Source organism: Colius striatus, chromosome 7, assembly GCF_028858725.1.
Source record: "Colius striatus isolate bColStr4 chromosome 7, bColStr4.1.hap1, whole genome shotgun sequence".
Classification (NCBI taxonomy): Eukaryota; Metazoa; Chordata; class Aves; order Coliiformes; family Coliidae; genus Colius; species Colius striatus.
This window is the reverse complement of record NC_084765.1, coordinates 43,195,294-43,207,780: the sequence shown is the minus strand read 5'-3', so window position 1 is coordinate 43,207,780 and position 12,487 is coordinate 43,195,294. Positions and strand designations below refer to the sequence as shown.

Genomic DNA, 12,487 nt, shown 5'->3' with positions numbered 1-12,487 from the left:
CGCGGAGCGGCGCGGAGCGGCGCCAGCAGCCCCGGCACGGCGCGGAGCGGGACGCGGCGCCCCCTGCGGCCGGGAGCAGCGGCGGGACGGAGCCGCCCCGGGGCGCCGGCACTCGCGGAGCCGCGGGCGCGGGCTGACGCGGGCGGCGCTGCCGTGGCGCGGGATCGCCTCGGCTCGTGGAGCGCAGCCTCTGCCCCAGCCCCGGCACCCACCAGCCCGTTGCCCTCAGTGCAACACCCACCCGGCTCCGAAACCCCTCCCGCGACGGTGACTCCACAGCTCCCTGGGCAGCCCCTTCCAACCCCGTCGGCACAGAAACTCCTCCTCACATCCAGCCTGAACTTTGCCACGGCCCGGCTGCCCTCGTGTGAGCTGCTGAGGGAGCGGGGAGCGGTCCTTCCGACGTCACCTAACCCGTTGCTTGCCTTTCTAGCCCTCCGAGCAGCAAGGCCTTGGAGTGCATCGTTCTTACGCCCTCACAACGTGAGCTCAGCAAGGCTGGGGCACAGGGCCGTGGGGCAGGCCAGGAGATGCGCTGTTTTGTTGATTTTTATTGTCTCAAAGGCAGCTCTAGATGCTCCCAGTGCCCTGGCAGGACACCATCCATCCATTCCTCCCTCCATCCATCCACCCATCCCTCCATCCATCCATCCCTCCATCCATCCCTCTCTCCATCCATCCATCCATCCATCCATCCCTCCATCCATCCCTCTCTCCATCCATCCATCCCTCCACTCATCCATCCATCCCTCCATCCATCCATCCATCCCTCCATCCATCCATCCCTCTCTCCATCCCTCCATCCCTCCACTCATCCATCTATCCCTCCATCCATCCATCCATCCACCCATCCCTCCATCCATCCATCCATCCATCCCTCTCTCCATCCCTCCATCCATCCATCCCTCCATCCATCCATCCATCCATCCCTCTCTCCATCCCTCCATCCATCCACTCATCCATCTATCCCTCCATCCTACCATCCCTCTCTCCATCCATCCCTCTCTCCATCCCTCCATCCATCCCTCCACCAACTCCTGCTGCCCAGAGGGGAGGGGGCAGCCAACACAAGCGAGCGCGGCAGCGGGACACGCTGGAGGAGGGAGAAGGCGGTGGGGGGCGGGAGTAACCCAGGGGAGGTGCGTGAGGGCGGGCCGAGGTGTGTCCGGGGCCGTGCGCAGGCGCGGCGGGGCGGTGCGCGCCGGCGCGGAGCGGGGCCCGGGCCGTGTGGCGTGTGGCGGGGCCGGCGCGGAGCGGGGCCCGGGCCGTGTGCCGGGTGCCGGGTGCGGGGCCGGGCGCGGGGCCATGGCGGGGCCCAGCCTGCGGCCGCACGTGCACTGGGCGCAGCGGCACCGCGAGCTCTACCTGCGCGTGGAGCTGAGCGACGTGCGGGTACGGGCGGCGGGACGGGGCGGGACGGGACGGGGCGGCACCGAGCACACCGAGACACCGCGGAGCGTGTCCGCGCCGCCCCGCGCCGGTGCGTTGGCAGGGAGCGGGGCGGGGGGCTCGCAGCGGGGCTGTGCGGGGACGTGACGGGCGGGGGGGAGGCGGCGGGACCCTGCGCTCCGCGGGCGCTCGGGTGGGTGGGCGCGTTGTAGCTAACGCTCCTTGTCCTTCCGCAGCACCCGGACATCTCCATCACCGGGAACGTGCTGCATTTCAAAGGTGGGGGCTCCGACCTCGGGGGGATGGGGGTGGGTTCCTGCGAAGCCACCTCCGCGGGGTCCCGGGGCGCTGGCTCAGTGCTGGGCACCGGGCATCACACACACCCCCCTGCAAACCCTTGTTCCAGGAGTGCTAGCAGGCTATCTCTTATCTCGTGAGGATAAAAACAACCCCCAGACCTCCCTGTATTTAAATACCAGTGACATTTCCATCCGTGTCTTTGCTGTCCTGCCTCGGTGGAACCCGGAGATAACTCACAGCAGTTGTTTTCCTTTCACAAAGAGCTTGTTTGCAAGTGTTATCAAAGCCCTGCATCGGGAAGTAGTGCTCCATTTGAAAGGTAAAGCAGCTCTCTCCTAAAAGATGGTTTTGTTTCAGCCAGGGGACTGCACGGTGCAGCGGCTGGCGCAGGCTGGTTTGCCTGGGGAGCACTGGGGATGTGCTGTTCTGGCAGGGATTCCTCCTTTATTTGGTGCTTTCCTTTAAGATGTGTTGTCTAGGAAGCGTTGTGTCCCTGGTGAGCCACAGCCAGGGCCATTTGATAGGGTGCTCTTGCACATTGTGTTCATTTCAGGATCAGTTTACTGTGTGGAAAGGTGGAAATTAACCTCAGCATGCAGGTTTTCAGAGCCCCTCTGGGGACAGGACCAGCTTCTGTGGGAAACAAGAGATGGATGCACCCTTCTGCTATTGGGAGGGGTCTCCCCATGTCACCCTCCTGCAGACCCACCAGACGCAGGCTCCCTGGGCACTCGCTCAGAGGCTGCATGCCCCAAAGGCTGGGGATCATCAGTGGGGTTTGAGTTAGGTGTGAGCCCCTCTTTTGGGGCTCTCACATGCTGCCTTCCTCCTTTTCTGGCACCACGTGGAGCTGCAGCAGCTTTGGTCTCCAATTCCAGTGACCTCACCTCTAAGCACAACTCTGGGCCGTCGGGGTTATCCTGTGGTCTCCTCTTGCCTCCCAGCGAGGCAGGGGGAGGCCTTGTAAACAACCACAGGGTGTTGTGGTTATGACGTGTCCTTTGCAAGTGGGCTGTGTGGAACTGGACAGGACCTTCACACTGACTCTTGGTTCTTCTTTTAGCTCAGGGCCATGGTGCCAAAGGGGACAACATCTATGAATTTCAGATCGAGTTCCTAGAACCTGTTGAGCCTAAAGTAAGTATTTCTACTCTTCTAACTTGCAAAGAGAAAGTAACTTTTGAAAGACTTGAAAATGTCTGCCTGCAAAGCTCACAGTATGCTGGTTAGATCTTCCCTGCTGCAAAGTAAAAGCTGCCTGTGTGACTGCTGTGTCCTGGTGCTCAGCCACCATCCTGCCTTAATGCAAGTCATCTCACCGGGGGCAGTGCGTGCATGGGTCAGCCTTGATAGGAACAGGGCCTTGCTTGTGGCAGCTGCTAAACAGGAGTTGGACGTTGTGTGAAGGCTTCAAAGCAGCAAAGCAGTGGCACCATCTGCAAGGTGGTGTTTGCTGCAACCTTGACTGGAGAGCAGGGCAACACTGCTACAGTGTCACTGTCATGTTTCCTGGCTTCTTTTGCAGCCCCACAGAGTCATGAGAACTAGTGCTTCTGGCTTGTGCAGGTCTTGGGTTGCCAGCACAGATAATGCTGTGGCTCCTATTGCAAAACTTCTTAATTGCTGTTGCATTGTGACAGGAGAGGGCTTGGCTAGAGGAGCAGTTACTTGTGGGTGGCTGTCAGGTCTGTCTGTACCTCTCAAAGGTGTTAGGGACACAGGAAGACTCTGAGCTCCGCTCCCAGAGCAGGATTTGTGCCACTATTCCTGGCTGCCTGTTTGGGATAGCTGCAGTCACAAGGAGCCACTGTTCACTTCTGCTTCAACAAGGGAGATCACTGGAGGGTGAGTTTCTGGGGCCTGGCAGCCTGTAGGTTTCTTTTCTGTGGCTCCTACAAGGTATTGAGTGGCAGAGAATGAATCTCTTTTGGTTCCAGGATCTGGTCAGCAGTTGTCTCCTGGCCTGCAAAGCAGGAGCTGCTGGGTCCTCAGTATGGGGAGAAGTGTCCATCACGACCCCAGTCCTCAGTGCTGGCAAACACAGGCTCTGCTGTGAGCCAGGCCTGGAAGGCAAGCCCTTCTCCCTGCAGAGCAGCCTCCTTCCAAAAGTCTAGTCACTCTGAGTCACTGTGGAGGGACTGGAGGAGAACAGACTTTGAAATGTGTGCAACTACAGATGGTCGAGACCAGGAAGCGTTGCAGTCCAGGGTTTTCTCCTTTAGCTTTGATGTGCGCCACGAATGCCTCTTGCTGCAGCGAGAGATGGAGTCTCTGCTGGGCAAGGGCCAGGCGTTGGTAGCTATAAATCACAGCTCCAGCCTTCAGATGCCCCAGCAGCACCCAGCCAGCCTTGACAGGGCAGTGCTGGGGTAACGTGCTCAGCTGAGGCGGCAGCTGATGGCTCTGCTGCTTCGTTTCAGCCGTGTGAGGGGTGATCCCCGCAGAGCACCCGGCCTGGGCTCGAGGTGTGGAGGGCTGGCAGGGAGGGTGGCCAACTGAGGGCACAATGCTGTGTGCTGTAAGGATGGTGGAGTTCTGGGCTGACACTATGCAGAACGTGGCCGTGGTGGAGAGGCCTCGGGGTGGCAGTGACCATGCTGCCAGGTCTGTCAGCTCACAGCGGTCTCCAGGTGTTTCCTAAAGCTGTTGGCTGTTCCTCTGGCTGTAGCAGATGTCACATGGGGTCCCCTGTTTTGGACAGGGACCTGTGGGTGGTGGTAGTGTTGTTTTTTTGCCACTGGCTAGAGGAGGTGGGTGGCTCACACTACTAAATGCAAAGTCTAACACCAAGATCATCGCTTCTGCCCAGGAAGGCCAGTGGCACTAGCTCTTTGTGGCAGGATGCAGTGGTGCTGTGTGGTATGGGCAGGCTTTCCAGCTGCTTATCAAGTCCTATAGCCATCACAGTTGCCATCTTCAGCTGGGCTGTCCTTTGCTTCCACGCCTTGGGTGACAGACACACGTGTGTGCTGCAGCAGTCCATGTCATTCCTGCCTCCTTGTTAAGGAGGGCTTGGGCACGAACTCGGGTCTCAGAGCTTGTTTCTTAGGACTCTTGCTGATGTATGTTCCTGTGCTGCCCTCAGCCTGTATGCAGGGTGACGCAAAGGCAGCTGAACATCACTGTGCAGAAAAAAGAGAGCAGCTGGTGGGAGAGACTCACCAAGCAAGAGAAGCGCCCGCTCTTCCTTGCTCCCGACTTCGACCGCTGGCTGGATGAGTCGGATGCTGAAATGGAACTGAAGGAGAAGGTCAGTCCTGTGGGTGCCTGTGGCTTGTGCTGCAGCTGCAAGAGCAGGGGTAGCTGTTCTCCTCTGCTTAACTGGCAGTCATTTACCTGGACTTGCCTGGCATGCTGGTTGTTACAGCTGTTTCACACAGGTGCCACGTAGAACCGATTAAGTGGTTCAAATTGTGAGCAGGACTTCAGAAACAGGCACAGATCTGGTTAGAAAAACAGCAGCAGTGTGGATCTGAGCTGGTGGCTGAGTGCTGGGCAGGGTCTGAGGCCGAGGGCTCACAGCCCTCACCCCACACCTTATCCATAGGAAGGTCATATCCGTGTGCCATATGGAGCCCAGAGACACCGGTCCCGGGCGTTGCTGGTCTGGAAAGCAGGGATTTCTAATGCTTTGCTGAGCTGCTGGGCTGGCCTGACGGTGTGTTCACACCATCTGGTAAGCTCCTTACTGCAGCAGGGAGGTGAAAGGCTGTTTTCCTCAGAAGAGACTTGAACAGGCTGCATTTCTGCAGAGCTGTTGTACAACAAACGCTGCCCCGTTCCCCTCCCCAGCCCCTGAGCTCAGCGTGGAGAGGAAGGGCTGCTGCAGCGCCAGGAACCAGACAGCAGCAGTGAGGGCAGGCAGAGCCTGGGCTGGATGCTCCCAGTTCCCTTCAGGTCACTGGTGGGTCATGAAATGTTTTAAGGAACAGCTGTAAGAAACAGTAATAATTGAGATTTAACCCAGAAACCAGCAGGCTTTTAGCAAAAGCATCTAGTGGTTAGAATGTCCCTGGTGAAGGCAGGGCGACTAGTTAACACCCTCTAACTTGTACTGCGCTCTCATTTCTGGATGATGAATGTGCCGTTTTCCGCAGGTGAGAAACCCTGCGGCAACTGGCTGCTTAGCTGAGCTTCAAACCCAGTAGCTTTGCAGTAGGAGAGTTAACAGATCGCTTGCTAATTACAGTACCAGTCTTTAAAACCTTATCCTTCATCTTAAGGAAGAAGAAAAGATTAACAAAATGAAAATAGAATCCCGAGTCCCAAAAGACCGTAAGTAACCGTTACCTTCTCGGGCTGGGACGTGGGGGCTGGGAGCTGCTGTCGCCCTGTGCCAGACGAGTCAGGGTCACAAACAGTTTCGACTGGCCTGGAAGGGGATTTTTTTTGTCCTGTGGATTATTTAGAAATGTAATAAAGACGGACAGCAGTTCCCAAGGGGTTTCAAAGATCCGCCCAGCAGATGACGGTAAAGGCGGGCAGCACCCCCAGCAATCCCTCCAGTGCAATCAGTAGCTCCCCTTTGCCTTGTGAGCCTCGTTCCTGCAGAGAGCCTGGCTTGTGGCTGGACTCTTTGCAGAAGTGTTCCCCTTGTGCTGCGCTCACCTGCTGTGTTTGCTGTTGATTTCAGCTTTCAGGCACCTGAAGAAGGGATACTTAGTCATGTACAATCTCGTCCAGTTTCTGGGATTCTCTTGGATCTTTGTGAACATGACGGTGAGACTCTTCATCTTAGGAACAGGCAAGTCACGAGCACTGTTTTGTTTCCATTGGGGGTTTTGGTTTGGGGTGGTTTTTTTGGAGTGTTGTTTGAAATACTTTCCAAACAGTGCAATCTAACAGAAGATTTATTTAGGGAACAGGACAGTAAATGCATCACCAAAGCAACCCAACAAAAGCCTCTCAAAAGCCATCCCAGTGTCAGGGATGGGAAAATCCCGTCCTCCTGTAAATCACAGCTGCACGTTCTGATCAGTGATCCTTGTGCTCTGCCAAGAACAGTTGGAACAGAACGTCTCGCTGCGGTGTTAGTGGGTTTTGAAAGGAGCTGAGCAGAATGTTGTGTTTTTGAAGTGATTCATGCTGTTGAGGTAGAGCACTCCTGCTTTCCTTCTAATTACTGAAATAGCTCTTGATCCTTCTCTGTGTGAACCAGAGCACTCGAGTAGTGTTGCTGGCCCGACTGCTGTGGCTTCAAGATAAGGCCTATAAAGAAGTTACATAATTGTGCAGAATGGGCTTTTTCTTCCCAGACACAACTAGAATCCCGTTGCCAAAAGCTCTGCTGCCACACCAGCTTCCTCACCGTGGAAATTCGTTTGTTCTTTACAGTGGTTTCCTGTGTCTTCCAGATTCCTTCAGTGATACATTCCACAGTATCTCTGAAATGATGTATTTCTGTGAGACCCTGGCAATAATGGAGGTAGTGAATGCTCTCATAGGACTAGTGAGATCACCGCTGCTACCTACTGTAATGCAGGTAAGGTGTTAACGTTCTTCTCTCTGCTCCTCCTGTGTTTACAGTGACAAAGCGTTGAAGCTTTCCTAAAATAAGTGATACAGCCTCACTGGCACAGGACTAGAGGATGTAGTATTGAATAGAATACAGGATCCTGTGCTTCTCAGGCTGAGCTGTGGCAAGCTGTGTTCTTCCATCACCTGGGGAAGATGGTTCAGGACAGCAAAGCAGGAAGCAGCTGATGAAAAGTTACCTGATCTTGATTTGGTTCCCATGCCCTTTTTATCCTGGTGGTGGTTGTGCATGAAGATGTGGCATCCTGGGGTGTATGAGAAGGGCTGAGGGCAGTAGGTGGAGAGAGGTTCTGCTCCCGCTCTGCTCTGCCCTCATGAGACCACATCTGGAATATTGTGTCCGGGTATGAGCCTCTCAGTTCCACAAGGACAGGGAGCTGCTGGAGAGAGTTCAGCACAGGGCCACAGAGATGCTGGAGTGGAGCATCTGCCTTCTGATGAAAGGCTGAGGGAGCTGGGGCCCTGCAGCTTGGAGAAGAGGAGCCTGAGGGGTGACCTCATTCATGTTTACAAACACATAAAGGGTGGGTGTGAGGAGGTTGGAGCCAGACTGTGCTCAGGGATGGCCAATAACAGTACAAGGCAACGGGGACAAGCTGGAACAGAAGAGGTTTCAAAGCAAAATGAGTTCCTGTGTGACCTGCTGTATGTGCTCCTGTTCTGGCAGGACTGGGTGAGCTTTTGAGGTCCCTTCCAACCCTTAAGATTCTGTGATTCTGTAATAGATGATTTAAGACTAGGTCCCTTGGATTGCACCTAAATACAGAGCAAAATGCATTGTCCTAAGCAGCAGGTCACAGCTCAGCTGCAGTTAGTTATGTGCTCAGCATGTGTTTTGGGTGTGAAGAGTAGATGTCCTGCCTGCCTTTGACAGCAAGGATTTGCTCTTTCTTTTGATGAAGAGTGTGACTGTTCCTTAATTTGGTTTTCTTAAAACAGATACTTGGAAGAAACTTTGTTCTGTTTGTTATCCTTGGAAGCCTGGAGGAAATGCAGAGCAAACCCGTGGTGTTCTTCATATTTTATTCCTGGAGTATCATTGAACTGTTCAGGTTGGTGGGGTTTTTCTTCTAGCAGGTGTGTCAAGAACAACGTGGTTGTTCCTGAGAGCTCCTTCAATCAGATTTTGATCTCTGGGTCTTTTGGAAGAGAAGCACTAGTGCACTGGCCCCAGAGGATAACATCTCCTTTAGACAGAGACTATCACCAGCCTTCCTAGGTTGCTTCATCTGCCAAAAGCTGGGACAAGGCTGGAGTCTGAAAGCAATCCTGCCCTGATCCTCAGGAAACCTGTTGCTTTTTCCCCCTTGAGGGTTCTTTTGCTTTGAATTCCCACTGTGAAGTGAGCTGCACTGTGCTCTGGTTCTTTTTCAAAAGCAGCATTTTGGAAGGTTTGTTGGCCAAGCCAGGCAGTTACATTCATGGTAACATTAGTCCTGTAAGCTGCCAAACAAAGGTGTGTCCATCACCATCCACGGGGACGGTCTGTGGAATGTTCTGGTGTCATTTGGGAATTGGGTTGACTACACAGCATATACATGCAAGACTAATTCTAGTGTAGCAGCTTCTCTTCTGAACTGTTTCTTCTCACGCTGAATTGGCTGTAGGTATCCCTACTACATGCTTTCATGCATTGGGATTGAATGGAAACTACTAACCTGGCTCCGTTACACTGCCTGGATCCCTCTCTACCCCTTAGGAGGCTTGGCAGAAGGTATGTCCTAAAAACACCAGTTTAATAATTCAAGGATTGAAGGCTGGGCAAGTAGTTGGGTGTTTTTTGGGTGATGGACTTCAGAATAATAGAACAACAGAAAAACAAAGGTTTGCCTTGAGCTGACCCAAATGTAAGCATCTCTGTTCCACTGTTGTTTTTTGCCAACTTGATGTGAAAAGTCTTTCTTTTGGGCACTGGAAGTGGTTACCTGAACAAAGTGATCAAGTGTGTGCTGAAGTCCTTATGAGCAGCACGAGACAACAGCGCTGGCTTCCCTCTGCTTGGCCAAAGGGCTGCGTTTGCTTTTGTCTGCTAGACCCGACTCAGTCAGCCTAGCTTGGGTTCACACCAGCTCATTACCTTGTAAATCACTGCAAAGCACAGGCAGGGGCCAGTTCTTCCTCTGAAAGCAGCATAGCCTGTTGTGTGATGGTTATGGTGATGGTTATGGTGCCTCCCAGGCAGGGCACTGCTGCCCTTCTGCTTGGAGAGTGGCTGCTCCACAGAGTCAAGTGGAGCAGCCCCCAGTCTTCTGGCCTCCCCCTAGAGTGGGGGCTTCTGACTCAGCAGCTCTGGATTATTTATTTAAGAAGCCTGTAACCCCTCAGCTTCTAGCTGTAAGGATGTGTTGTGATCATACCTGCCAGAACCTGTTTCTGTGAGCCAGGAGTAGGTTTGGGCATTGCTCAACACGAGGCACAGGAACAGCTCAGCCTGTTTGATCGCTGGGAGCATTTCTGCACGGTAAATACTGCTGGCATGGGCCCTGCACGCTGCAGCTCTGTGTGAGAACAGCCTAGGCTTTCACAGCTGAACTGCTGTAACTGCCTCAGCTAGCTGCTTTCATCATGCTGCATGCTTAAAACAGCTTTAAAATTGGTGTAATTAATGAGAGCTAGCAAGTGAGACGGGAATCTCCTGCACAAGTTGGTGTGGGCTGGGCAGTTGTGTATTGTATCTGTGTTTGATAACGATGCTGACCTTCTGCTTTCAGCTGTCTCTATCATTCAGTCCATTCCAATCTTCAGTGAAACAGGGAAATTTAGCCTGGGATTGCCAAACCCACTGAACGTCACAATCCAGTTTTCATTTTTGCTTCAAATATACCTTATAGTCTTGTTTCTAGGTAAGATCCTGAACTCTATTTCTCGGTATTGAAAAGGGCACTTTCCTCAGAAGCAGCACACTTTTCAAAGCAAATCAAATTCCTGCAGCTTGGGGATCAAAATTGCCTGAGATTAACAGTTATCCTTGTTGCTTGGTTATGTACATTTGTCAGAGGTGGAGGGGAACAACCCTACAATTAGCACCGGTTAGTCCCCCACGAAGGAGGCTGTGGTTACAAGTTAGCATTACCTCCTGATCCCTTTGCTTAAAAGAGCCTTTTTACATGTATTTATAACCTCAGTATTCTTATGTTTCACCGTTTACATTTGTTTGAGCTTTGGGATGACTTAGTGGAAATCTAAATGTAATCTCAAAGCAATGTTTCATTAAACTGTGTTATCAGTAAGGCAACATGAGGTCAATGGAAACAATGCAAGAAGAAGAGCCTTCTTCTTCTATACTACTATAAATAGTAGCATATTTAAAGAATGGTGCTTGGTACCTCCTTGGTTTCTGGTGCTGCATTTTTAACCACAAGTCATCTTTGTGGTTCGCACACCCAATGTGTCTGGGGATCCTCAATCAGCAGAAGCTCATCTAGAGTTTTGAAGTGAACTCTAGGTACATGCCTCCTTTTCACAGACACTGCTTAAAGAATTGCTTTCACTCTGAAGCACCCATTTCATTCCTCCCCAGCTCTGCACAGCTGACGTTCCAACTTCTAAAGTGACTTTTTGGTACCAAACAGCCTGTGCAGCAACTGCGGCCTCACCCAGCAAGGAAACACTTGCATTAGCTTTCAGTGCTGTACACACCCTTAAACCATCATTTTCTTTTGTGCGATGCCTTGGGGGTCTGTGTAGTTTTTGTTGGTTTAATTTGCTACAGCCATCCAGCATGAAAAAGATGCAGGAATGTCCTACCTAAACACGCTCTTCTTTCTCCAGGGGTATTTATGAACTTCCGTCATCTCTACAAGCAAAGGAAGCAGCACCTCGGACCAAAGAAGAGAAAGATGAAGTAGAGAGGGCTGCAGTGCTTTCTTATCTCACCTTATCTCAATGTCAAGATAAGCCTCTAATTCTTACAGTTTTACCCACTGCAATGTAAGGAATTTTGTAGGAGGAGACGATCGCGCCAGATTCCATGATCCCATAGTGAGTTCAGGTAACATTCCCACACGCTGTGTTTGGTTCCCTTCCCATCACGTGTGCACGGCCTTTACCATGAAACATTTCAACTTGTATCCTCTCAGCTACCCTGTTAGAAAGAAATCCTGTTATCTGCATATAATATGCTTATAAACAGTGGAGCAGCACTAAATAGAACTAGTGGTTTTATCTTTTAATTGGGTATTTGCTCTTTCACTATTGCATGCAGATAGGGCTTCTGACGTGGGGTTGCACTATGAGCTGGCCCCTGCTGTTCCTAGGGTGCACCTTGTTGGCAGGAGGAGCACAGCCTGAGACCACTGTGAACCGTGTTTGGGTGTTTATTAACACTTGGGGTAAACTGGCTCAGCCACCCCCCTTTTTCTTCTCCAGCACTACTGGTGCAGCAGAATTACAGCTGGAAGTTGCTAATGTCAATGTAAGTGCCGCCAACTTAAGTCTGTTTCTAGTTTAGCCTTAACAGAATGGGAGCATGTGTGGATCCTGGCATTCCTGTAGTAAAACATCCTTATCCAGTCCTTGGGGGAAAGGAAGCTGCCACTCTGTGACACGGTCAGAAGTGCTTTCCTGGTTGGTAGTGCCAACGCTGAAACACAACAACATAAGGAAGTGTAGGTACCAGCTTTCCCCTGGCAAGGGAACAAACCCCAGAACTCAGTCCCACCAGGTACTATTTAGCATGTGTCAAATCTCAGTAAAGGAGATCCCACACAAGGCTTAAGGGGACCCTGTCCTCTGTGCTCGCTTTAACAACAGAGAAGCTCCCCCCACATTCCAGGTTGTCTGCCCTCTTACCTGGAAGCCTTTGTTTCAGTTGACTGAATTTCAGATGCCCTTCCTCACACCTAGCCTCCCCCAGATCCTCCTCGGCCTCCTTAAGCCAGCTGAAGTTAAGCTTAAGCTTACAAGAAGTTTTCTCTACACAGTGCTGTGGTTATGAACAGGTTGCTTCACAACTGCTGCTGCCCCCAGGGTGATGCAAAGCAAGGCCAGCAGTCCAGAACAGGCACTGAAGTTGAGATTAGCTTAGTGCCACGTTACTATTTATCTTTTTTTCCTCCTGTAAACCAAGATGAATCCTTCAGAAAATTATTTTCTATGTGAGAGGTAACAGACAGCTTACTGTTGGTGATATGTATGGACCCAGTGATTGTTGCTGTAAAGGAAATAGTCTTGTGAAGGAGATTTTAATGAAGATACTGGTACAAGCTCCATGCTGCATTTACAAAGTGTGGTCTGGCAAGGAGAGGTGTGCTACAACTTCTCT

The 12,487-nt window shown here is 52.1% G+C and overlaps 1 protein-coding gene across 2 annotated transcripts; it reads left to right on the top strand.

Moving 5' to 3' along the window:
* The first annotated feature begins 1,266 nt into the window (after positions 1 to 1,266).
* On the top strand, positions 1,267 to 11,168 carry HACD3 (3-hydroxyacyl-CoA dehydratase 3). 2 transcript variants are annotated; one of them, XM_061999168.1, is made up of 11 exons: positions 1,267 to 1,392; positions 1,626 to 1,668; positions 2,753 to 2,826; positions 4,775 to 4,939; positions 5,913 to 5,964; positions 6,323 to 6,433; positions 7,044 to 7,171; positions 8,164 to 8,276; positions 8,832 to 8,938; positions 9,936 to 10,067; positions 10,996 to 11,168. In XM_061999168.1, the coding sequence occupies exons 1-11, from the start codon at positions 1,306 to 1,308 to the stop codon at positions 11,070 to 11,072; spliced, it is 1,089 nt and encodes a 362-aa protein (XP_061855152.1). In that variant the 5' UTR covers positions 1,267 to 1,305; the 3' UTR covers positions 11,073 to 11,168. The 2 variants fall into 2 exon arrangements, with proteins under 2 accessions (XP_061855152.1, XP_061855153.1); XM_061999169.1 differs by lacking the exon at positions 1,626 to 1,668 and having other exon boundaries at positions 1,320 to 1,392.
* Positions 11,169 to 12,487: the final 1,319 nt, after the last annotated feature.

What these genes read in the sequence shown, in the direction of transcription:
- HACD3 (XM_061999168.1), top strand. Translation starts at nt 1,306, where the DNA reads ATGGCGGGGCCCAGCCTGCGGCCGCACGTGCACTGGGCGCAGCGGCAC. An exon ending in GAACGTGCTGCATTTCAAAG is followed by an intron (nt 1,669 to 2,752) that starts GTGGGGGCTCCG and finishes TTCTTCTTTTAG; the next exon opens with CTCAGGGCCATGGTGCCAAA. An exon ending in CCTTATAGTCTTGTTTCTAG is followed by an intron (nt 10,068 to 10,995) that starts GTAAGATCCTGA and finishes TTCTTTCTCCAG; the next exon opens with GGGTATTTATGAACTTCCGT.